This window comes from Hippocampus zosterae, chromosome 1 (assembly GCF_025434085.1).
Source record: "Hippocampus zosterae strain Florida chromosome 1, ASM2543408v3, whole genome shotgun sequence".
In the NCBI taxonomy this organism is placed as follows: Eukaryota; Metazoa; Chordata; class Actinopteri; order Syngnathiformes; family Syngnathidae; genus Hippocampus; species Hippocampus zosterae.
In genome coordinates this window covers 4,295,318-4,318,018 of record NC_067451.1, presented here as the reverse complement: position 1 = coordinate 4,318,018, position 22,701 = coordinate 4,295,318, and the positions used below count along the sequence as shown (strand labels likewise).

Here is a 22,701-nt window from a genome sequence, read left to right as displayed (position 1 = left end):
CCGTCTACAGGCAACAACAGCACGTCACTCAAACACGTATCTCAAGGTACGACAACATCATTGCTTCTGTCATCTTGAAGCCCCAAATTTTTTTTTTATTCTTTTTTTTTATGCTTGTGTTTGACTCTTCTCAGAGAAGACATTTTGGATGCAATTATACATAAACGTGCACTCTCCATTATGTGCTGATGCCCTCTTGATCTCGTACAAATATCAGGTCAGTACAAATGATATAACTCCTTGTTTTTATGACAATGGGTGGGATGAATTTGGTGAGATTGTCAATGCCGTGACTCTTGCGGAACCATCACGCAACACAACAAATGCATTTTCCTCGTCACTTAGCAACGGGCGGCCAGTAAAGTCAAACATGTCCCGATGCCAAAGAGCAACATGTGGCCATCGCCCCGTCTCATGCGTGAAGACATCCTTGTGTCTCAATCATGAGTGTCTTCAAACAGCTTCAAGGAAAGCACATTATTCCGTATGCGCTTACATTCCTCAAGTGGACCTTTCGGATCATACAAATGACGACAAAAAAAAATAAAAATAAAAAAATGCTAAATGACTCAATGCTAAAAATGTCACAGTGACCTGTTCTAAGCTGCTGAACAACTTCGACAGACAAATGCGGAATCCTTGCAGTTGCGCAACCCAGTTTAAATATTATCAAATGACAGTCAATGAAGAGACAAAATGTTTGGGGTATGTTGACGGAAAATTGCTTCTTTTTCATAGAAAAAACGTGGGCAATTCATCTTCCGTACCGCTTGATCCTCACTAGGGTCGCGGGGGGTGCTGGAGCCCATCCCAGCCGTCTCCGGGCCGTAGGCGGGGGACACCCTGAATCGGTTGCCAGCCAATCGCAGGGCACACAGAAACGAACAACCATTCGCACTCACACCTAGGGACAATTTGGAGTGTTCAATCAGCCTGCCACGCATGTTTTTGGAACGTGGGAGGAAACCGGAGCACCCGGAGAAAACCCACGCAGGCCCGGGGAGAACATGCAAACTCCACACAGGGAGGCCAGAGCTGGAATCGAACCCGGTACCTCTGCACTGTGAAGCCCACGTGCTAACCACTGGACTATGGGGCCGCCGCATCATTATTTATTCATTCATTCATTCATCTACCGAGCCGCTTGATCCTCACCAGGGTCGCGGGGGGTGCTGGAGCCCATCCCAGCCGTCTCCAGGCCGTAGGCGGGGGACACCCTGAATCGGTTGCCAGCCAATCGCAGGGCACACAGAGACCAACAACCATTCACGCCCACACTCACACCAAGGGACAATTTAGAGTGTTCAATCAGCCTGCCACGCATGCTTTTGGAATGTGGGAGGAAACCGGAGCACCCGGAGAAAACCCACGCAGGCCGGGGGAGAACATGCAAACTCCACACAGGGAGGCCGGAGCTGGAATCGAACCCAGTACCTCTGCACTGTGAAGCCGACGTGCTAACCACTGGACTACCGGGCCGCCCCTAACGTTGGCAATTTGTATTTTTAAGCGCAGCTTGCAAACAATTTCTTGTTCACCTTAATTCCTCCGTATTGGCAGTTTCCTTTTTAACCACTTGATCAAAACGTACTGGCTCAAATCCTCAATTCAATGTTCGGACCCAGCGCTGGTTTAGCTATTTCGCCCAATTTGTGTTACTTTTGACTGAGCAATTTTAAAAAGTGTTTTATTTCAAAGTGTTTTTTTAAAAAAAAATCTTGTTTTTTTATGCAGTCTGATTCCCAGCAGATCTTGGCCCCTAAAAGAAAAGGACTGGCATGTACACTTTGGCGCTATAGCAACAAGGTAATTGAAGTTGTGCAAAGGGATGAGTCACAGGAGCCATTATTGAGCTGCCTCACTGCCCCCGCCATCAAATACTGTACGTCTTGTTCACATTTGTTTTGCTCTTCGGAAAGGCGGATTGGATACATCGTATGTGAAATTGAACATGCACAAATAATACCAAACCAGAAACCCTTCAGTTCTACGTCCTTTTGGCCATGTGGTATATTTGCCTGTTTTTTTTTTTTTGCCCTTCATCCCGTTTACTCGGCATGATGTATCCTCATGTTTTGGAATCTTGGAGTTGAAAAGTGGTACGTTTAAAGCCCTCCTGGAACGTCTTGAGTCACAACGGATCAAATGAGGCAAAGGACGTCAAAATAGAAACACTCTCCTCGCCACCGGATCCTCTTGTGCGCACCTTTCCCGGCTAGTTGGCCCGCTTTCAGTTCTGCACTTGCGGCCTCTTCGTGAGTAGCTGCTGGATGTATTTCTCCAGGTGGCCCTTAGTGTTGGATAAGTACCCCTTCGGGGGCGACCGGTAGAACTGCCGCTGTGGCAGAGGGCCTCTGGGAACGGGCAACGGCCTCTGGGTGTACAAAGGGAGGCGGTATCGGGGGTAGTAGGGCTTGCGCCGGAGCGCGGCGGTGGGGGGCTTCCTCAAGCGGGGCTGCACCCAGTTGAGGTAGCGATTTTTGGGCTGGAAGGCGTAGGAGCCGTCTCCGGACCGCTGGAGGAAGGTGTTGAAGGCCAGGGGGTGTTTGGGTACGTAGTATCGGTACGTGGGCCGGGGAGGGGGGAAGTAGACCGGGTAGAAGGCGGCTTGCGTGTTGGGATAGCGCGTCCAAGCCCAGGGGCTCTGGTTCACGGGTTTCAGAGCTTTGGGCAGCATGTACGGTTTGGATACGGGATTGCTCCGGAATTCCTTGGACTCCTGAAACCAGTTTTTAAGGAGAGGGAACGCTGGTTGCTTGGGGATTGGATAACTGATGGGGTCGTCCTTGGATTCGGGAAAGGAGCCCGTGGAGGAGATTTGTGGGGCGACATCCTTCTTCTTCTTCTTTTCCACATCGCTGATGATGTCCACCACGTCGTCGGCGGGCAGGTGCAGCTTGCTGGAGATCTCGATCAGCTTGTCGATGGTCTGGGGGTCGATGTCGTCTTGTTCCCGGTCTTCTTCCTCCGACCTCTTGTCTTCAGCTGCGTTGGGGGACGGGTACTTCCTGCCGCCGCCGTTCTGCTTGACCATGTAGCGAAGCAGCATATCCGAGGCGATGTCAGCCAGCTTCTCCTCCTCCAGCTTGGCTCGTTGCACTTCGGCGGCCTGCCTCCTCATCTCCTCTTGCTCCGCTTTGGCCCGGGCCTCCTCTTCTTCGGGACTCAACAAGTCCTCCTCCTCCGACTCCTCCTCCTCCTCCGCCGCCGCCTCCTCTTGGGGCCGAGGCGTGTCGGTATCGCCGCGGTCTTTGAAGTCATCCATGAAGTTTCCTCTGAACGACGGAACGTTCAAGGCCTTCTGCGTCTCCTCTTGCCATTTCATTTTCTTCTTGGACAGCGCCACGTTGTTGACTTTGTTGAATGGGATGATTTCATTGTAGCTGGCGTAGCCCCGACTCTCCCTCCGGTTGGGCTCCGAATGCCCCGCCCTCTTTACGGCCGTATCCAAGCGAGGGAATTCCTTCATCATGGTCTCTAGATTCTTAAGCTCCTCCGGGTTGAGCTGCTCCTCCTCGACGCCTTGCTCGGGCGGCGGTTGCGTCTGGACCGGCACCGTCTGGCTCGTGGTACGACTCCTCACCCTCTCGGTCAGTCTCTCCTCCTCTTCTTCGGCTTTCTTCTTCTCTTCCCTCCCCTGGGCCGCCATGAGCAACTCCAGCTTCAGTCGCCCATCTCTGTCCCGCTCCTTTCCCTCGGGTTCGTCTCCAGCCACGTGGTCTTCCTCTCTCCTGCTCTCCGCCCGTGTGCCGTTGAGCGCCCCCAGCAAGAGCGCGGCGAGCGTTTTGGGATCCACGTCGTCGAAGAGGTCCGCCTTCGCCGCTTTCCCGGGGATGCCATCCTCATCCCTGCTCTGCGCATCTCTCGAGAGCGCCATCTCGGTAGGGATGGCGCGCTGTGTGTCAGGGGCCGCCGTTTGATCAGCGGAGGAGGCCCACGTTAGGAGAAGCAGGAGGAGAAGGCCACTTGGGGTGACGCGGTAAGCCATCGTAGATGGGAGAAATTCCTGCAGAAAAAAGGAACATATTTGAGCCGCTACATTTTGTGGAGCAATAATTTCCCCATTAGATTGTATGAATTTATTCCCAATAGTCTATTCTCTTCCTTGCAAAGCATTCAATTTTATTGTCCAATCAGATTTCAGCTTTGATGTGTTGCCGTGTCAATTTAATCTGCCCACGGCCTTCAGATTCACTGACATAACTTAGATCCTATCGGCAAAAAGACATTCATTCATTCATCTTCCTAACCGCTTGATCCTCACTAGGGTCGCGGGGGGTGCTGGAGCCTATCCCAGCTGTCTTCGGGCAGTAGGCGGGGGACACCCTGAATCGGTTGCCAGCCAATCGCAGGGCACACATAGACGAACAACCATCCACGCTCACACTCACACCTAGGGACAATTTAGAGTGTTCAATCAGCCTGCCATGCATATTTTTGGAATGTGGGAGGAAACCGGAGTACCCGGAGAAAACCCACGCAGGCCCAGGGAGAACATGCAAACTCCACAGGGAGGCCGGAGCTGGAATCGAACCCAGTACCTCTGCACTGTGAAGCCTATGTGCTAACCACTGGACTACCGGGCCGCCGCCGATACATTTTGTGGAGCAATAATTTCCCATTAGATTGTATGAATTTATTCCCAAGAGTCTATTCTCTTCCTATCAAAGCATTCGATTTTATTGTCCAATCAGATTTCAGCTTCGATGTGTTGCCGTGTCAATTTAATCTGCCCACGGCCTTCAGATTCGCTGACATAACTTAGATCCTATCGACAAAAAGACAAACATTTTCAAATCAATTCCATTTCAAATTTGTCCTCACGGGGCCAGAGCGCTGGCCCCCTGGATGACACCATCATTCTCTTCTGATTGGTCGGTTGGTTTCTATAATTGCGATGTGGTGAAATTAAGAGGTGGATTGAGTGCACGGCCTGCCAGTGACGTGGAAATGTCACAGTAAAGTGCTGCAGTCCTACCGCTCGCCTTCCCTGGCACGCTGTCAACAGACGGGGACACTGCCCCGCTCCGATTGGACGAGAGGAGCGTTGGCAGTGGCCACTTCATTAAGGACACCTGCCCGTTCTGAAGATGTCACACTCCAGCGCCACAATATCACGCGTGTCCAATTCCACCCCCCCAAAAAAATGCGCATTAGGTGCCGGAAGCATTTTTGACATGATCAGGTCATTGCGGTTGAAAATGGAAAAAAAAAAGAATGTCCAATCGCAGGGAGTCATTGTCTCATCTTTGAAATAAATGAATAATTATCATGCATTTATTCCCTTTGGCTGGGGCCGCAGTCACACCTCATTGAGTGGGGTTATTTTGACAAGTGGGGGAAGGAGTGGGGGGCGGGGGGTCGTGGTGGTAAAAGCACGCTCACGATAACGGTGATGAAGATGATGATGACAATCAAGACATCTCATGTGTGCATCATGAATAATCCAGCTTTTTAAATCACATTCTACTCAAATATGAGTCATGTTCGATTTGCACATAAATATCATTCCAGTTCCTTATTTCCTGAAATCCTAGACTCACCCCCACTCACCCATTTTTGATATTCTATTCTATTTATATTTATATACTTTTTGTTCTTCGACTTCTCCCTTTCATAATTTTGCTGCTGTAAATTGTGAATTTCTCCATTGTGAGACAAACCGAGGTATTCTTATCTTATTTTCTTTCTTTTCACGATTGCCAGCTTCGACTTAGTAAACATTGCAAAGAGTTTGTTTATGATTATGAAAAGAAGTTGTTACTCACTCGAGGTGGGAGCACTGTGGGGGGAATTCCAGCCTCCTCTCCTTAGGACGTCACAGTCTTGTTGTCACGCTTCACGGCACACTTTCTTAATGCCCGTGTGTGCGCGTGTGTTCTTTCGTTTTGTGTGCGTTCCCTTTGTTTTCCCTTTTTCTTTCTTGTTCGTCTATCCGGAATTGGGATTTTATTTCTGTTCGACTTGCTTGGATGACAAGAGCCGGTCGGGATTCCTTGCGTCTCTCTCCTCCTGCCGTGTCTTGTTTTCAGCACCGCGGACAGCGTCAGGGCCTCTTTATACCCGCCCACCCGTTCCGCGTGACTCATGCGTCAAGCGCCCCCCATTGACGTCACCGGTCCGGGTTTCATTCATACGGAATTTCTGCGATCCCGCCCCCGCACTCCGGGCAAATCGATGAGCTGCAGTGCCGCTGCTCAAAGAAACGGACTCCTGGATGTTGGCGCTCACGTGCAGAACTAAAGATTTCAGCGACAACTGTTTCGATGAGAAGAATGTTAAGAACCGCGCCTGGAAAGCGCAGTCAGTTTAGATGGTTTTGTTCGACATTTAACAGAAGAATTGCGGTCAAGAATTAAAGGGCGCTACTAGAACAGTCTTTGAATCGGTCTACTTTTAGTTGATGATTTTTATTCAAGTAAATTATTTATCACAAGCTTTGTTTGGGGAAAAAATGCAGGAGAAAAAAGTGGTGAACCACAATTGGTTATAAAAATTTGAATCACTTGACAGCACTACTTACACACACACACACAGGCAGGATGCAAAACTCGGGATGCATTTGTTCGACTCAGTACTTTATAATTTCATTTTTTTATCATCATTCTCAGCTAACCATGGCAGGCATGTATGAAAAAATCTGATTCATTTAAAATACAATCAACAAATTCATCAATTATTGAAGTAATCGGTAGATGCAGTCTTCAGTTTATCAACATTTTTTGCTAGTTTGTGTGTGTGTGTGTGTGTGTGGCTGCTAACTAAAAATGTCTAATAAGACCGGACTGAAAGGTTACATCGGAATGGGTGGGGTGGGGGTGGGGGCACATTTATAAAGTACAATTCACTCATATTCTTTTGAAGGCTTTTTTTTCCCTTTCTTTTTGGATGTTTGTGTGCAGGAAATTAATTACCCGCCCTGGTGATCTGAAAAGAATAATTTCCAAAAGTGCAGACAAACACACGTCCCCACAAACCACATAAACAAAAAAGAACTCCCCCCCCCGCACCTACAAAGTCCCAACCAAAAGCAGCCCCGACAAATACGCAGACTCGCTTGAAACCTTTTGACTCATAAAATTGCTTTCACAGCTGTTAAAACAGATCCAAGGAGCTCATCATTCGCGCGTCACTCCACAAACAACTCGATTGTTTCTTTTCAAAGTCTTGCAGGGGTTCATTTATTTAAAACAACAACTACTACATTATTTCCCCCACTCAAAAAAAAAAGAAAGAAAAAAAAGCATTTGCATGACGTGAGCTGAACGATCGCATGTCAGTGTTGGCTGTTAAATCAAGAACTGGAGTAATGCAAACAAATAAAGCTGTCGACCGACACATGCGCACGGCTGCGCCGCTTACTGAACGTAGTTTTAATCAAGCTGAGAAAAATAAATAAATGTTAAAAAGTTTTTTTTTTAAAAAGCAAGTCAGCATCCCGAAATGAGAGAACCCTCCATACAATAGAACAGTAGAATCATTTTTACTCCCCATGCTTGAAAAAAGTAGTCCCCAAAAAAGCGATTCATCGAGCGCGGCAAGATACAAAGTAAAGATGAAAACTGAAGCTTGCGAAACACAGAAGACGCTGCGGCGCTGTGCTTAAACGCAAAGGTGGGACGTTCTTTTCCGAGAGACAAAGTTGTTTCCTAACGATAAGAATAAGACTTTCTCCAAAAAAAAAAAAAAAAAAAGGATCTGAGCGAGCGAGGCGCAGGCCCAATGCCATTTCGGGTCTCGTTCCCCTCAAAAGAAACATTCCAGAGTGGCCGTCAGCTTCCCCGTAGAAAAATGAGCTTTGTGGTTGCACGCTCAAAAATGCTGGGTTGTGTTCCTAACCCACTCGCTGGGTAGTTGTGGATTTTGATTAGATGCCAGGTTGGCTTCCACCCAATGCTATAGCTCGGTCCCTTTTCGGACCCATTGCTGGGTTAGCTAGCTAGCTAGCTAGCTAGCATCGATCAGTTTGGATTACTTTGGAGCCAGCAGCTTTAAGAGTGCATCTTCCTCCCTTTCACATCACGCGTGCGTCGCCTGATGGGACGACAAAAGCTGATGATGTCATGCCGCGGTCCCGGCGTAGCGACGCTAATTGCGGCAGTGATGTTCAACGTCTTTGGTTCCCTATTCCCAAGGGACGTTTGATTAGGCACACTTTGGAGCCGTCGGCGCTTCCGTCGCCTACAAACGCGAACTATAGGTTTGAATCGTCTGCTTCGTACTGACAAAAAAAAAAAAAACGTGCCATTGTTGTCGGCGAAAATCAACTCCGGGTTGCCACCGTTTAGCTGCCAGCGACGCACAAGAGCGGACACGATTTCGGAATCAGGGCACCAAACAAACTGCTTTTGGTCTTCTCGTACTGAGAGATATCAAAATTTGCATTTTCTCATCTCCGGTTTGCCCCCCCATTTGCTTCTGACCAGCATATACAATTCCGGATCACTCGGACAAATAGAAATACATACAAACAAATCATGTGTGCACTTTGTCACACACACACACACACACACACACACACACACACACACACATACACACACTGGTAGACGTGTCAATGCGAGGCTCGTACCCACACGGTGCATCACGGTCGCCGAGCCACGTGTGACGCACAGAAGTAGTGTTCAGTCCCGTGCACGAGCATCCACTACGCCAAGCCCATCTCCTCCAGGACGCTCCTGGGCGACTCGTCTTCCTGTACGAGAAAAATAAATCAATCAATAAATAAAAGGACGCGCGTTGCGGTCACGAGGGCCACGGGTGAGACGGCCGAGTGGAGTGTGAAGTGAGGGAGACGACCTCCTGCAGGATGTCGGCTTGCTCGATGGCTTTGAGGACGCTCTTCTTGGACGTGTCCTGGATCTCGCCTCCCATCAGGAACTCGTCCAGGATGAAGTAGGCCTTCTCAAAATTGAAGATGATGTCCAGCTCGCACACCTAAGCAAGTACGCGCGCAAATACGGCCAATAAAGATTTGGACACGAGCTACACGTGCACCCAAGGATACATACAAGCAATACAAAGACGCACAGGGACAGCACAACACAAAAATCACACACACAAGGTACACACGGACACACACTGCTCATTTATAGACACACAAGCCACACAAAAACATACACAACCCACCTGCACACAAACATTAATACACGCAGGCTACACAAATCCATACACGTGGTACACACACACACACACATGAATGCGTACACACACAAATTACACACAGGTTATACACACTTACACACAGGCTACCGAAACACACACACAGGCTACACATTTTTGTACACGCATGTGTGTGTGCATGTGATTCATACACATACAATCTCTCTCTCTCTCTCTATATATATATATATATATACATACACACACACACGCACGCACATGAATGCGTACGCACACAAATTCACACAGGCTACACACACAGGTTATACACACTTACACACAGGCTACCGAAACACACACACAGGCTACACATTTTTGTACACGCATGTGTGTGTGCATGTGATTCATACACATACACTCTTTCTCTATATATATATATATATATACACAGACACACACACACACACACACAAACATGGGCTAAACACACAAGGTGAACTCTGCATACATAAACACATACAAACATGGGCTGCATAAAATTGCAAACACACACACACACACACACACACAGAGGTGACTCACGCTGCCAAAGTATTTATCCAAGAGTTCGACAAAGCGGTGGATGACTTCGAGCGTAATGAGCTCGTTGTCGTGCTCCTCCACAGCGCAGCAGAAGTACAAGCTGGCGTACCTGCACACAACATTTGACGGCGTTTGCCATTCATCTGTTGAGTCTGGAAAATGCGCAAGCAAAATTTCAGTGCGCTAACACTCGACCTCTTGTAGACAATCTTGAGGTCCCTCCATTCCAGAAAACTGCACATTTTGGGCTTGCGGGCAAGTACGATCTGCATCAGCTCCCTCACCATCTTCTTTTTGTCGCGCTCGGCCGTGGCCGTGTACCACTTCTGCAGCCGGAGCTTGCCCTGCCGACTGAACAGCAGCATGAAGCGCATCTGAGGAGGAGGAAGAGGAAAAGACTCGGCGTGAGTTCACTGCTTGGGTAAAAAGCTTTGGCATGTTCTTCATGTCCTTCTGGTTTGCCTGCTTTGTCCACATGGGGGCAATATAACACAAAGTCGCATAAAGTGTTTGACATATCTCAACTCCTATCTCAGATCATGGGTGCGACAGTAATAGAAGTCATTCCACTTCGAGGATAAAGAACATGACTGCGGGTACTCTGATACCTCTGTCTTTGATTTGCTGTTTCGTTTATGTTCGGTAAAAGCACCATGATATAGATGCCATTTAGCACTAGCAACCTAGCAGGGTTTAAACGCTAAGCTTGGTAGTTATTTTAAATTGGCCTTTGTTTGATGTTTTGTTTGACAACTGACTCCAACTTGAACTTTTTTTTAAATTTAATTTAAGAATTTTTCACTGCTGGTTTGGACGTGCAGTTTAACTCCATCCATCAGTGCAAATGTTTGCCGTCATGTCAAAACAAAAATTGCCCAAACGACAGCTGACAGATCTCAAAGTACCACTGTCGTGTCATGTGTCTCTTTTTTGTGTAACAAATCTGTTTACTAATGCATATGACTGAGCAAATGTATACAACTTGACTAGGTTTTTTTTTACTATGGTATCTTGGCCCTTACCTGAAACCCTGAAGTGAAATGCGACTTCGTCTCTCCCCTTATGCCGAACGATATTCCAAAAGAACATGACAACACTTAAAGTGACTCTCTTCCCAAATAGCTGTCATTGCCACTTTCATTGTTGACACAAGACGACAGCCTGGAGCTTTAACGCCCAGCAAATTAAAAGTGGCTTCAATTTCAAACGAAACTAAAACCGGACTTCTTGAATCTTAACCACAAAATGCCAATGATAAGACTGCCGTGTGCTTCTGAGGAACTACTTTCCAGTTCATGCTGCCAGATGCCAGGGGAAGGTAGAAACCAGGTGGTGAGCCACTTCCTGAATCCTTAGACCTTCCTAGCATTAGCCAAGCACGTATTGTCGCCTCTCCCCCGATCAAAGCGTACAACTTACCATTTTCCAAACGTTTTGGGTCGATACCGCGACGTTCGCGACCAACTCTCCCTCGAAGAATACCCCACGGGGGTAATTCGCTCACACCGCGGTTAGTGTGGACACTTGTTCATGTCTGTCAGGTAATGTGTGAGCACACATTATACACGACAGCATAAGCAAAACCATCGCCTCCTTCCCCGGGCAGGGTTAAACCCGACTGCGCATGCGCATATATTTTTCTTCACGTCTTCCAACGCTGTTGGGGTTCTTGAAGAGGCAACAATCGAGCGCCATCTGCTGTAAACATTTTGTACTACGTGCTACACGGTTGACCAAAATTCATACAAACGGGCTCACGTTCGGCTCGTTTGCTATAATAGCCAGCAAAATAGCTTAATTACAATGAAAATGTAAAATTTCATTAAAATTAAAACATGCAGCGCATTTGACTATAAAGTTGACTTGAAATAAATGTTAATCCACTTTTGATCAAATATCTCAATGTTTGTAAGTTACATGTTTTATTATTTGTAAACTCACATTTTAGGACAGAATGATTTTGAAGTTTGTGAGTCGGCATTTTGGGGGTCGTTTATGACATTCTTGGCAGGTTTTATTCCAGTTCGGGCATGTCTTCATATCCCTCCTCTTGCTGCTGCCTCTTCAGCTCCTCAAGCTTCTCCTCTGCCTGCCTCTTGTGCTCCATGGCCCTCCTCATCTCTTCCTCCACCTCTTTCCTCGTTACATTTGGCACTTCTTCAACGTGGGCCTGTCGTTGGCCTCCGTCCACCTCCACTTGCGTCGTCTTGGTTGCAGTGTCGTTGACCCACTCCTCATCCGAGTCGCTGATGTCATCGTCGTCAATGTCCCAGTCGGGACGTTCCGACTCTGGTGCATCGTCCGAGTTTTCCGCCGCGGCTTCCGGCTCAGGCTTGTAATTCGGGTCCTCCAGTTTACCCCACGCCACCTCGTCGGCTTTGCGGAGCGTGATCTCCACCTTCGACGGGACCATGTTGACGACGCTCTGCTGAACGCTGATGACCTGCAAGCCGACATCAACTCAAAATAGTGAATTAGATTTGTAGATGGAAAACATGAATCTCTCTCATTCCTCCATTGCTCTTTTTGGACTACGGTATGAATGCGCGAGTAATGTTAAATTAATATTATTATTGAGTACTTTGGTGTTTGGAAACCGGTGTCCTCTTCTATTTCATTATTCAAGTTTTACCTCGTCATCTGGTATATTAAGATATTTTGTGATGTTTTCTTTAACCAATGTATATCTTCTCAGAGGTAAACTCTTGAACCTGCTTTGGAATAATTGCAAGTAAATGATTACAAGTCCGTGCCACTTGGTTACACAACAAACAGTGTGGCGTAGGGAGGGATGAGAATGACCCCTCCCGATGCACACACTTTAGAGGATAAAAGGAGGGGAGCGATGCTACTTCAGCAGAGTCCGCTATGGGTTACCGTACGAACGCCCAGCTCGTATTGAAGCTCACTCTGCTGAGGGTGTTGGCTCTCCACCCTACTGGCACACGGTAAGAGTTCTTTAGCTTCATACAACTTGTTTGAACTGTGTTATCATTTCTGCGTGGGACCAATAAAGTGCCTATTGTTGGTAGCCAGAAGTGTCTTGTCGTTATTTCTGAGTGCCTATCTCCGACGATCCTTTATAAAACTTGATATTCATTCAAATTGAGTATCAGAAGTGTTTCAAAACATCATCCTTTATGATACATAAAAGTCAGTGTCATCCGATTACTTGACTGGAAAAAGCAACGCTGAGTATTTACTGGAAAACATGGACATTTTGGATCACCGTGAAGGACACGCAAAAAGCCGTCGCGGATTAAAATCTGCTGTTGAGTGTTAGCTACGATAGCAATTTTGCATTTACGCACCCCCCAAAGGTGGAAGTCTCTCTTGAAGATCTTGTCGCTCTCAAACTGGATGTGACAGGAGACCACCGTCCCATTGGCCTCGATGCAGCTGTACTCCGCGTTGGCGTTCTTGGCGTAGATCGTCACCACGACGCTCTTTGTCGTCTGGTGCCAGTCATGTCGACACGCCACCTTCTTCTTGTCCTGTCAACACGCACACAAACGTTGACTCACAGGTAGAGTGAAAATCTTTTTTCGCATCTTCCCTTGCGACACACCTGCTTCGGGACCCAGCGATGTTTTGCGGCCATGCAGCCCTTCTGGTCCAGGAAAGCGTTGAAGTCCATGGTCCTGATGCAGCAGCAGCTCCAGTACTTGTACCTGAGGTCGCAAGTCACAGACACACCATCAGCCTGGGATGATCCTGAGCGGATACTTTTGACACCCTTTGAGTACGTCTTACCCCTCATGGAAGACCGGCGCACCGGGGTGGTGTGTGCAGACCTCTACGTTAGTTTCTGGGCCCTGATAGACCTGAAGACACAAGCACATTTGTGAAGATTGATTCTCAAAGTGGGGCATGGGTCGGCTTTCGTAGAGAAGAAAAAGGCTCACTTACTGTTTTGCATCCTGAATTCTTGCACCGTGTGCCTGGCACAACACCTTGGCTCTCTGGCAAAATTTCAAAACAAGAAAAATACGTTTCAGTATGTGTAAAATAAATTAATAAATGAACACTTTAGAGGGCGGCCCGGTAGTCCAGTGGTTAGCACGTCGGCTTCACAGTGCAGAGGTACCGGGTTCGATTCCAGCTCCGGCCTCCCTGTGTGGAGTTTGCATATTCTCCCCGGGCCTGCGTGGGTTTTCTCCGGGTGCTCCGGTTTCCTCCCACGTTCCAAAAATATGCATGGCAGGCTGATTGAACACTCTAAATTGTCCCTAGGTGTGAGTGTGAGCGTGGATGGTTGTTCGTCTATGTGTGCCCTGCGATTGGCTGGCAACCGATTCAGGGTGTCCCCCGCCTACTGCCCGAAGACAGCTGGGATAGGCTCCAGCACCCCCCGCGACCCTGGTGAGGATCAAGCCGCTCGGTAGATGAATGAATGAATGAATAAATAATGATGCGGCGGCCCGGTAGTCCAGTGGTTAGCACATCGGCTTCACAGTGCAGAGGTACCGGGTTCGATTCCAGCTCCGGCCTCCCTGTGTGCAGTTTGCATGGGGTTTGCGTGGGTTTTCTCCGGGTGCTCCGGTTTCCTCCCACATTCCAAAAATATGCATGGCAGGCTGATTGAACACAAAATTGTCCCTAGGTGTGAGTGTGAGCATGGATGGTTGTTCGTCTATGTGTGCCCTGCGATTGGCTGGCAACCGATTCAGGGTGTCCCCCGCCTACTGCCCGGAGACTGCTGGGATGGGCTCCAGCACCCCCCGCGACCCTAGTGAGGATCAAGCGGTACGGAAGATGAATGAATGAATGAATGAATGAACACTTTAGGTTTTCTATTTTGCTTAGAGCATCTTTCAGACCAATATTGAATTTTTTTAGGCTTTGAAATACACCAATTGAGGCCTGGCACTTTTGCAACACAGTTTCAATGTGAACTTCTGAGTCTTGGCTAAGGGAACGCTTACAAAAACTGCCAAGGCAAAGTCAACATTTATTTTACCTTTCTTCTCCTTTTCAGCCCTCTCGTTCATGTCCAGTTTCTCCAGCTCCTTCGCCAGGGACGGTGCCACTTTGACGGGCAATTTGCTCTTGGGTTCTTCTGAACTGTGCATGCGCACCAGATGATATGTTGAAAAGGTGTGGCCGGAATCATCGGCAACAACATTACTTGGCACACGAGGCACCTTGGTCTTTCTCTCAGCAGCTTTTCAGAAGATTTGGGTCCCCGGTAGATGATCTCCTGGCCATTGGAGTTTTTGCTGCCAGCTTTGTCAGACGACACCTCTGGTAACAGAGGTTCGCGTGGCTTTTCGTTACTGTGGTGCCCAAGGGTGCAGCCCTATGAAGAAAAAAAACCTTTCAGGTCACAATGTCCCCCCCCGCCCCCCCCAAAAAAAGTTTTACCTTGATGGAGAGAAATTCAGAGAAGTCTGTCGTCCTCTTGCGGCAGCACGACCACCCCTGAAGAAGCAGTTATGTTTTGGAAAAGTTCAATTTATTCTGCTCTTTGTTTGCACCGTGACATGTGTTACCTTCAGAGCATCGTGGAAGATGGGCATTCCGGGATGGAAGAGGCAGGAATCTTTGCAAAGAGAAAGAATCAGGAGTACTGCAACTATGTCCAAACTGACTCATGTGATTCAATAAACTGCAGTATTAACATTTTTTTTTTACAGAGGATAAAGAATATATGCCTTGGAGTATCTTTTAACAAGTTGCTGCACCGTTTGGTCCTATTTCCGTTGCCTAAAGTGTGGTAAATCAATGGTAAACTGCTCCATCTATTGCACTTGTTATTAGTTGTTGTCCCCACCTGTATTTTAATTTTATAATTCTATTTATAGGCGTGAGGAAAAACTGGTTTTAATTGTGAGGCCTATTCAAGATTTGTCAAATGTCACTCACTGCTGCACCCAAGAGGCAGTTAACAACACTACATTGCAGAGGGAAAGGTGAGACTTCTCTTAAATGTTTGCAGCCATTGTTCATCGCAATACAGCGTTGAATTATGACCTTGCAAAGTCACTGTCATCAGATGACTCCACATACAAAAGTACCACATGAGATAAATTGTTACTGTGAGAAAAAAAAAAGGATTAGGGTGAGGCGTTACCGGCATTGCTGCTTGTTAGCATTAGGCTAGCATAAAATAAGATACAATTATGAAAGGGAGAAAGTAGAAGACAAACATGTAAATAAATAGAAAATATATGCATACTAAAAATGGTTACTTTCAGACGATTGGTTTTTTTTTTTCACACACACAACGATCTTTGTTTCGGGTTTAATTTCACAGATAAGGTTAACCGGGAGCGGCATTAAACCGCTTGAAGTAGCCCCTAAAAAATAATAAACCGTTTTTCCTCACTGGTGATCATCTGAACTAGAATGAATGAACTTGAAGAACTTCACGTGGATCCAGAAATTCATTCACACTCTCACCGGCCTCGTTGCAGTCTGCGTCAAATGTCTGCCCGCAGCCTTTGTTGTAGCACAGCAGCGCCATGTCGACCCGTCCGCCGCGCAGCAGGGGGCCTCTGACTTGTTCTTGTAGTCCGGGGGCCGCTTCTCCAAGTTTCTGCGGTCAGGAGAGATCCAGAAGGCGAAAGGGAGGCTCTCCCAGTGAACACTTCTCTTTCAGGCTGGGAGAAAGACAAAAATAGAAGCTCACCTCCCTCCTGTTACGCACTACAGCTGTTGAGGTTTATCTGCAGGCCGGGGGAACATTCCTTCTGGTGGTGGAGGGGGTCAGCTGTCACTCTGGACCTGGTGCCGCCGAGACTTACTGTGGACTCCAAAAAACTAACATGCAAGTCATTTGACTGGACTGACACAAAGTTAATGAGTCTATTAATTACATGCCATCGCTCAAGGATGAAGACAAGACACTCTTCTCGTAATGGAAAATGACTTTATTTCTTCCAAAAAGACAGAAAAACAATCCTCTGAATAAACAAATATACTGCTGTAAAATAAAAGCCTGTGATTTTTGTCGTTTTGCCTTTCCATGCTCGATACAATCCATATAATTCTGCATTAAATAAATAGAAATCATGTACAAGGAAACCGATTGAAAGGTGGCACCAGCTCAAAAAGCGTTTGGCGACACTGAATGACAGAGGGAGGGTGTACATGATCAGTGATATTACATCGGTGCCGCTGATATCTCTTCCATAATTCAATTTTCAAAAAGCATAAATGAGCATAGTGCAGGATATGATGTAAAAAAAATGCCACCACTTTTCAGATTTTTTTCCCATAAAGCTGCAATACGCGAAGTGAACATTAGATGGCGGCAGAATCACAAAAAAACTTGGACAACGTGACACATTTGGGGACACTTTGCTGCTGCGGCTCATCTACAACAGTAGTGAGGCCACCGAAAATATATCGGGGGGAGATTCCATATGGGAATTGTGGTAAAATTGAATGATGGTCACCGTTACGTCATGCTGTTTAGAAAAAGAACAATCAACGCTACAACCATGCACTCGCTGATTTGAACGTCACTTTCAAGGCTCATCCGTGTTTTCCTTCGGACCAGTAATGAGCATGAAATCGAGCCGAGGATCACAGCCCATTAATTAATTCACCAATCATGAACGGGCAATATCAAAGTCTCCCGAGACAAAGGAGAGCTTTTCACGTCACACAGGACCGGGCACCATGCAGAGGAAATAATGAAATACAAAACTGCAGAATTGACAGTAGTTGCCATACGGAGCAGGTACGGAGAGGTTTTGTGTTGTTTTTAATCTCGCCCGTCAGGTGAGGGGAGAGGGGGTGAAACATTTTACTGCTTTACTCTCTGGTGTCCAAGCGGGAAGGCAAAAAGCTGAACGCGCCTTTCAGATGCTACGGGAAAGGAATTCAGTCGCTTAAAGTAAATTAAACGTCACCTTGACAATGTTGCTTGTTTAGGAGAGCTGCGCGCGCACAGCACGACGTGGTCAAGTTCCCAGGGTGAATTGAATACACGCTTGACGGCGACATCTTGTGTCAAAGTGCTGAGTAGAGGTGTCCCGACCACATTTTTTCCCCCGCATTCGAGCCCGTTTGATTTCTTCCACAGTAAACAACAAATGTACATTCTTATTTAGAAGTGTGTCTTAATTGTATGACGACGAATCGATGCTACCCTTGGGGCACAAATTTGCTTGTCACAAAATAATTGACACACGCGAGGCTCGTATTTGAAGGTAGTGTAAATGTGTCACACTTGTTAACCCGTCACTCTTTCAATTCGGACTTAGTTTGTAGTATTTTTCGAATTGTCTTGACCATCGGTCACGTGAGCAAAATCTTTTCACATCCGGGTCAGCGGCCGTTTTTTTTCTTATTTCTTTTAATCCTCGACTAACAAACCTGAATAAATTCATTGTTTAGTATAAAACTAAGCTATTGCTGTTGCATTTGGCAAGGTCTTTGTCGCTTTGTGATCTCTAAAAATTAAGGGGTGGGAAAAAAATCGTTTTTTTTTTTTAGCTGACACTGATCAGCTGTAAATTACATTATCGTCCCCAATATCTCCATCAAATTGGGACAACTTGGGGCCCCATGATCACATGATTTGCTGTGGACATTCAAGCGCCTGAGCAGATGCCGCATAGGCTGCTGACCTGCTTCAACAGAGGCACAGATGAGACCGGTTTACAAAGCAAAAAGAGGGAATAGCGCAAAGTCGAACAACAAGGCCAGTAGCCTCCAAATATGTTGCCAAAAAAAAAAAAAAAAAGTGGGACACACCGAGAAAGATTGAAAGAAACGAAAGCAGTACAGGACGAGGCAGGAAATCTACGGCACGAGGAGTCTAACGCTAACACAAGACGGTAACGAGAAACGTTCAAGAGCGACATCTATCCAATAGCAACGGTGATGATCGAGGCGAGCACGAGCATCATTCGTGTTTACATATCTACACACAGCAAAAGTGTGGACGAGGCAGGCGAGAAGAAGCAGCGTTCTAGAAGACGGGAGACAAAAGCGTGATAGGACTAGAACTGCTGTGGAGGTCTGGATGAAGACAACTGACTGGGGGCCGGGAGTAGAAAAAGTCCATTGTTCAAATGGCAGGAACATTTTGTTACCTGCTAAAGTGGCTGGGTGTGTTTACACAAACTGTAAAACTCCAAACTATTTTTTTTTTTTGACACCAGAAAGTAGACCCGACAGCTGCGGCTTGATCACATCAGTGCAAAACTCTGCGTGTGCATTTTTTTGCAACAAAATAAGCACGTGTGTCTTTGACAATGTCGTGAGACTTTGAGAACTAGCCCTCGATGAAAACTGACGTAGAATGACACACCGACACGTGTTGACAAATCATTGCGATGGAATGCTTTGGCTGACCTTTTGCACAAGACAACATTTGACGCCAACATTTTGTTCAAAAAACGGAAGAATTGGGGCGGGGGGCGGGTTGGGGGGTACACTAAAAGACACTTAAATAGAATCAGTGCAATTTCAGTGATTCAAAATGTCCGATGGAAACGAGCACAGACATTCACTGAGCACAACAAGGGGAAACGCAACCTCTGTAGCCATTACATGGATTCCGCTTAGTGAGGCTTACCGGCAGGGGAGGGAAAAAAAAATGGGCATAAAACAGTTAATTCAAGAGAAGCCACCGTCATTGGGGGGATTAGCACGTGGAAATTGTTTCACGTACTGGAACACCTCCTTTGATGGAGAAGATAATAGAAAAGAAAGCTTTCCACTTCTCTGGGCTGGTAAAATAAATGTCAAAATACAAAAGGGAGCTCAGAGAAATGTATGCGCATTATCACATGGCCAGCCGTTAAAACATTGATCCTGCTAGCGCGCTCAAGTCTTACTCGTGAGACCATTTAGCGCACGAGGAGAAGAGCGTTGAGATTTTCAAAAAAAAAAAAATAGTGTTGCATAACCGATTGCGACCTTGTTAAATCAAATGTGAGAAATCGCATAGTAAATAGCAACATTGAGGGGGGGGAGGAAAAAGTCATCATTCGATTATTTTGCAAAAGGCGTACTTCAAAGCTGAATTTTTACACTGGGGAGAAAAAAAAACGAGTTGAATTCGCTCGATTTTATTTCGTTAAGTGGCTGCACAAAATAAAAGTAGACTATGCAACCAGATGACCTTATTCCATGCAACCACTCGACACAATAAAATTGAGTAACTTTAACAAATGCTTTTTTGTTTTGTTTTTTCAGTGCAGTGCGGACAACTTGGCGCACTGGTAGGACATCGAAAAATAACCCGGGGGGGCTTCCCATGTCCACATGTCAACCTGCATGGCCTCCGCTACGAGATGCTTTGTGAGCAGGCTTTCAAGAAGCAGCGCCGACACACATGACGAAGGATTCACTCGCATTCTGCTTGCGACGCAAACATGCTATCACAACTCGGGGCCCGCGTTTCGGTGTGGCTTGAATATGACTTGTCGGGGGCAGGGGGGGGGGGGCGGGTACAAAACAATTACCATAATCACAAGAGTGGACTCACAGATCGGCTGGCGTGTGAGGGAGTGGTTTCAGGGGAGGATGCTTGTCTGAAGCAGCTGCCGCACGCACACACACACACACACACACACACACGCACGTCCTCACAAAGACAGTTGCAGGCCGACGCAGCCAAAAGGGGACAAAGTAGCACCAGTATGAAATAAAGCTAATGTGGCAGCAAAGACCCTCACCTCAGTTACATGCATCCTCCCCGCCGTCGCCAATCTGGCACACCCGTTTTCGGTCAGCCTCAAACATCCAGCAATGCAGCGAGCTACCCATGCATCCGTACACACACACACACACACACACACACACACACACACACACGGGTTGCTTCAGACAACGGCAATCCCTCCAAGCCTCATCAACTTGCTTTGGCGGCATCGGTTGCGTCGCAGTCTTTGTCCGATTAAGCTTGATCAAATAATCGCTCGTCTTGTGTGTTTGTCTTCTTTGTGTTAATTTGTCGCTTTTGGCACTCAACTCCCCCTCCACCCGCCCTTGACTGGATTACATAAACTGCATCTGAATAAAGACAGAAAGATTGAAGAAAATAAAGCGGCACACCAGGAAAGAAAAAAAAAAGTGCGCACACTAACTAGCGTTATGTCTCAAATTCCATAGACGTCAACGACGGAATCTCACCTGGGCTCCAGGCATGGCTGCAAAGGGATTACTGGGTCTGAGGACAGGCTGGTTATACATCATCGGCTGAGGAGCCATGACTGGGACCCCACCCACCTGACCCATCTGGGGGGGTACCTACACAGAAAAAAAATGGCACAGTCAGAAACTCTTAAATTGTCTTTTATGCACTTCCCTTCCAAAAGTCCTGGAATGGGACGGTCAATTCCTTTGTGTTGACGCTGCCGTCCCAATACTTTTGGAAGGGACAGTCTGGTCACTCTTGTATAAAAACTCTCCACTGTTTGCGAGATAAATACGTTCAACATATCACAAAACATTTCAATCGACACAATGGTTGTTGGAGTAGAGGCTGTTTTATATTCTCAATCTATGTAAAAACCTGTTCCAAAGTGTACTGTTTAGATCAGGCATGTCCAAAGTCCGGCCCGGGGGCCAAATCCGGCCCGCGGTCGAATTTCATCCGGCCCTCGGCCCCTGTCATAAAATCAGTGCCGTCTGGCCCGCAGGTTGGGCGCAATGGAACACGTGTTGCATTGACTGAGGTCTCGTAGACTGGTGAGTGATGTTTCATAGAGTACTGCTTCCCTCTAGTGGCTAAATGAGTAATAGCATTCACTAAATGAGTAATAGCATTTAGACACTAGGGGGCATCACTCACGAGTTAACAAGACATCACTCCGTGTTTATATTGACTGATATGTCATATTTCAAATGATCCTTGCAGTTGTGGATATGTGTATTGCTTGTTCATTTCCCTGATGTTCGAGTCAAAGATTTTGTGACTATTGAAAAGTCATGGTGATACATTTTATGTTTCAAATCAATCAATTTGCACTCAGGAGACTTCTGTTTAAGAAAAAGTCAAGTGAATAAGCAGTTGCATGTGATATACCTGTTTCAAATGAACCAAAAGAAATTCTTAAGATTGTCGAATTAAAATAAAAATGGAAATGTGAAACAGACTGGCTTACTAAAATTTGTTGAACAATATTGTTGTTCAATGTAAAGAATGTCAGCCAAGGTCGGCCCCCCGACATTTTACCACATAAAATCTGGCCACCGTGGCAAAAAGTTTGGACACCCCTGGTTTAGATAATGGTTCTCCTCACCATTCCATACACAGGCACTTGCGGTGTCGTCATGGGGAAAGCCACGGGAGCTGGAGCCTTGAAGGAAATGGGAAATAACTCAGAAGTGGTCGGGCAGGGGGGGGAGGAGGAAAAAAAAAAACGATTCGAGGCGGATGCCAGCGTAGCAGAGCTCCTCTGGGAATTGAAATGGAGTGTATAAGCTTTAGTGCGTGGAAAAGTTTCAAGTATGAATTGTTGACACCGGAAGCAATAAAAGTAATCCCCGGTCCAGTGTACGCATGAGGAGCAAACATTAAATGCTGGTCAAGTGGAGATTCGGTGCAAGTACAGCATAACGGTGGCGAACATTTAAGTCTTGCCCTCTGATTCAATATAAGCAATTGGCAAGTTGGAATGCAAATATTGGCCCCATAGCAGCCACTGCTTCCCGCACGGCAACGTGCCAATTGAACGTCCTGGAAGACTCAAGTCAGGCAATGACACGCTGACATGTTTGGCGCAGTTTTACTATTCGCATGGGCCTCCAAGCACAGTAGCGTGCAAATATAACAAAAGCGTCCCCCCCACCACAGTTGGGTAATGGCAACAGATGCGTAATCGTTGCCTTCTAACGTCAAGAGTTAAAAACAGATTTGACAGGGAACGGCACAAGAAAAAGGCGGCTTATCACCAAGTCGCGTTAGTGGATCGGTACTTACATAACTAGTATAGAACATTCCATTCTGCAACAGGATGCAACAGGAAAAAGAGACAAAAAGACACAAAGATGAGTGGACAGATAAACAGCAAAAAGGGGGGGGGGGGAGAGAAGAAAGACCCAAAGAGAAAG

The 22,701-nt window shown here is 46.8% G+C and overlaps 4 protein-coding genes across 23 annotated transcripts in view; all 4 read right to left on the bottom strand.

Moving 5' to 3' along the window:
- Positions 1 to 1,718: 1,718 nt before the first annotated feature.
- vgf (VGF nerve growth factor inducible) lies at positions 1,719 to 6,258 on the bottom strand. The gene is made up of 2 exons (XM_052062540.1): positions 5,769 to 6,258; positions 1,719 to 4,006 (listed from the first exon to the last, which is right to left on the bottom strand). Exon 2 carries the CDS (start codon positions 3,986 to 3,988, stop codon positions 2,231 to 2,233), a length of 1,758 nt encoding a protein of 585 aa, XP_051918500.1. The 5' UTR covers positions 3,989 to 4,006; positions 5,769 to 6,258; the 3' UTR covers positions 1,719 to 2,230.
- Positions 6,259 to 6,877: 619 nt separating this feature from the next.
- On the bottom strand, positions 6,878 to 11,317 carry LOC127599155 (AP-1 complex subunit sigma-1A). The gene is made up of 5 exons (XM_052062873.1): positions 11,104 to 11,317; positions 9,880 to 10,058; positions 9,685 to 9,793; positions 8,800 to 8,937; positions 6,878 to 8,695 (listed from the first exon to the last, which is right to left on the bottom strand). Exons 1-5 carry the CDS (start codon positions 11,104 to 11,106, stop codon positions 8,648 to 8,650), a joined length of 477 nt encoding a protein of 158 aa, XP_051918833.1. The 5' UTR covers positions 11,107 to 11,317; the 3' UTR covers positions 6,878 to 8,647.
- Positions 11,318 to 11,676: 359 nt separating this feature from the next.
- On the bottom strand, positions 11,677 to 16,398 carry zgc:92429 (uncharacterized protein LOC445063 homolog). The gene is made up of 10 exons (XM_052062612.1): positions 16,087 to 16,398; positions 15,177 to 15,226; positions 15,049 to 15,105; positions 14,829 to 14,983; positions 14,645 to 14,748; positions 13,594 to 13,646; positions 13,438 to 13,508; positions 13,253 to 13,355; positions 12,996 to 13,178; positions 11,677 to 12,127 (listed from the first exon to the last, which is right to left on the bottom strand). Exons 1-10 carry the CDS (start codon positions 16,148 to 16,150, stop codon positions 11,699 to 11,701), a joined length of 1,269 nt encoding a protein of 422 aa, XP_051918572.1. The 5' UTR covers positions 16,151 to 16,398; the 3' UTR covers positions 11,677 to 11,698.
- A 137-nt stretch (positions 16,399 to 16,535) lies between these two features.
- si:ch211-200p22.4 (phosphatidylinositol-binding clathrin assembly protein) overlaps positions 16,536 to 22,701 on the bottom strand; it is a 41,651-nt gene continuing 35,485 nt past the window's right edge. For 15 of the 20 annotated variants that reach the window (XM_052062401.1, XM_052062402.1, XM_052062404.1 and 12 more), the window contains 4 exons: positions 22,571 to 22,594; positions 21,891 to 21,947; positions 20,779 to 20,895; positions 16,536 to 20,658 (listed from right to left, as the gene is read on the bottom strand). In XM_052062401.1, coding sequence (XP_051918361.1) covers positions 20,644 to 20,658; positions 20,779 to 20,895; positions 21,891 to 21,947; positions 22,571 to 22,594 — 213 coding nt within the window. In that variant the 3' untranslated portion in view covers positions 16,536 to 20,643. The remainder of the gene's footprint in view (positions 20,659 to 20,778; positions 20,896 to 21,890; positions 21,948 to 22,570; positions 22,595 to 22,701) is intronic. The other 5 variants (XM_052062407.1, XM_052062417.1, XM_052062462.1 and 2 more) reach the window with 3 other exon arrangements.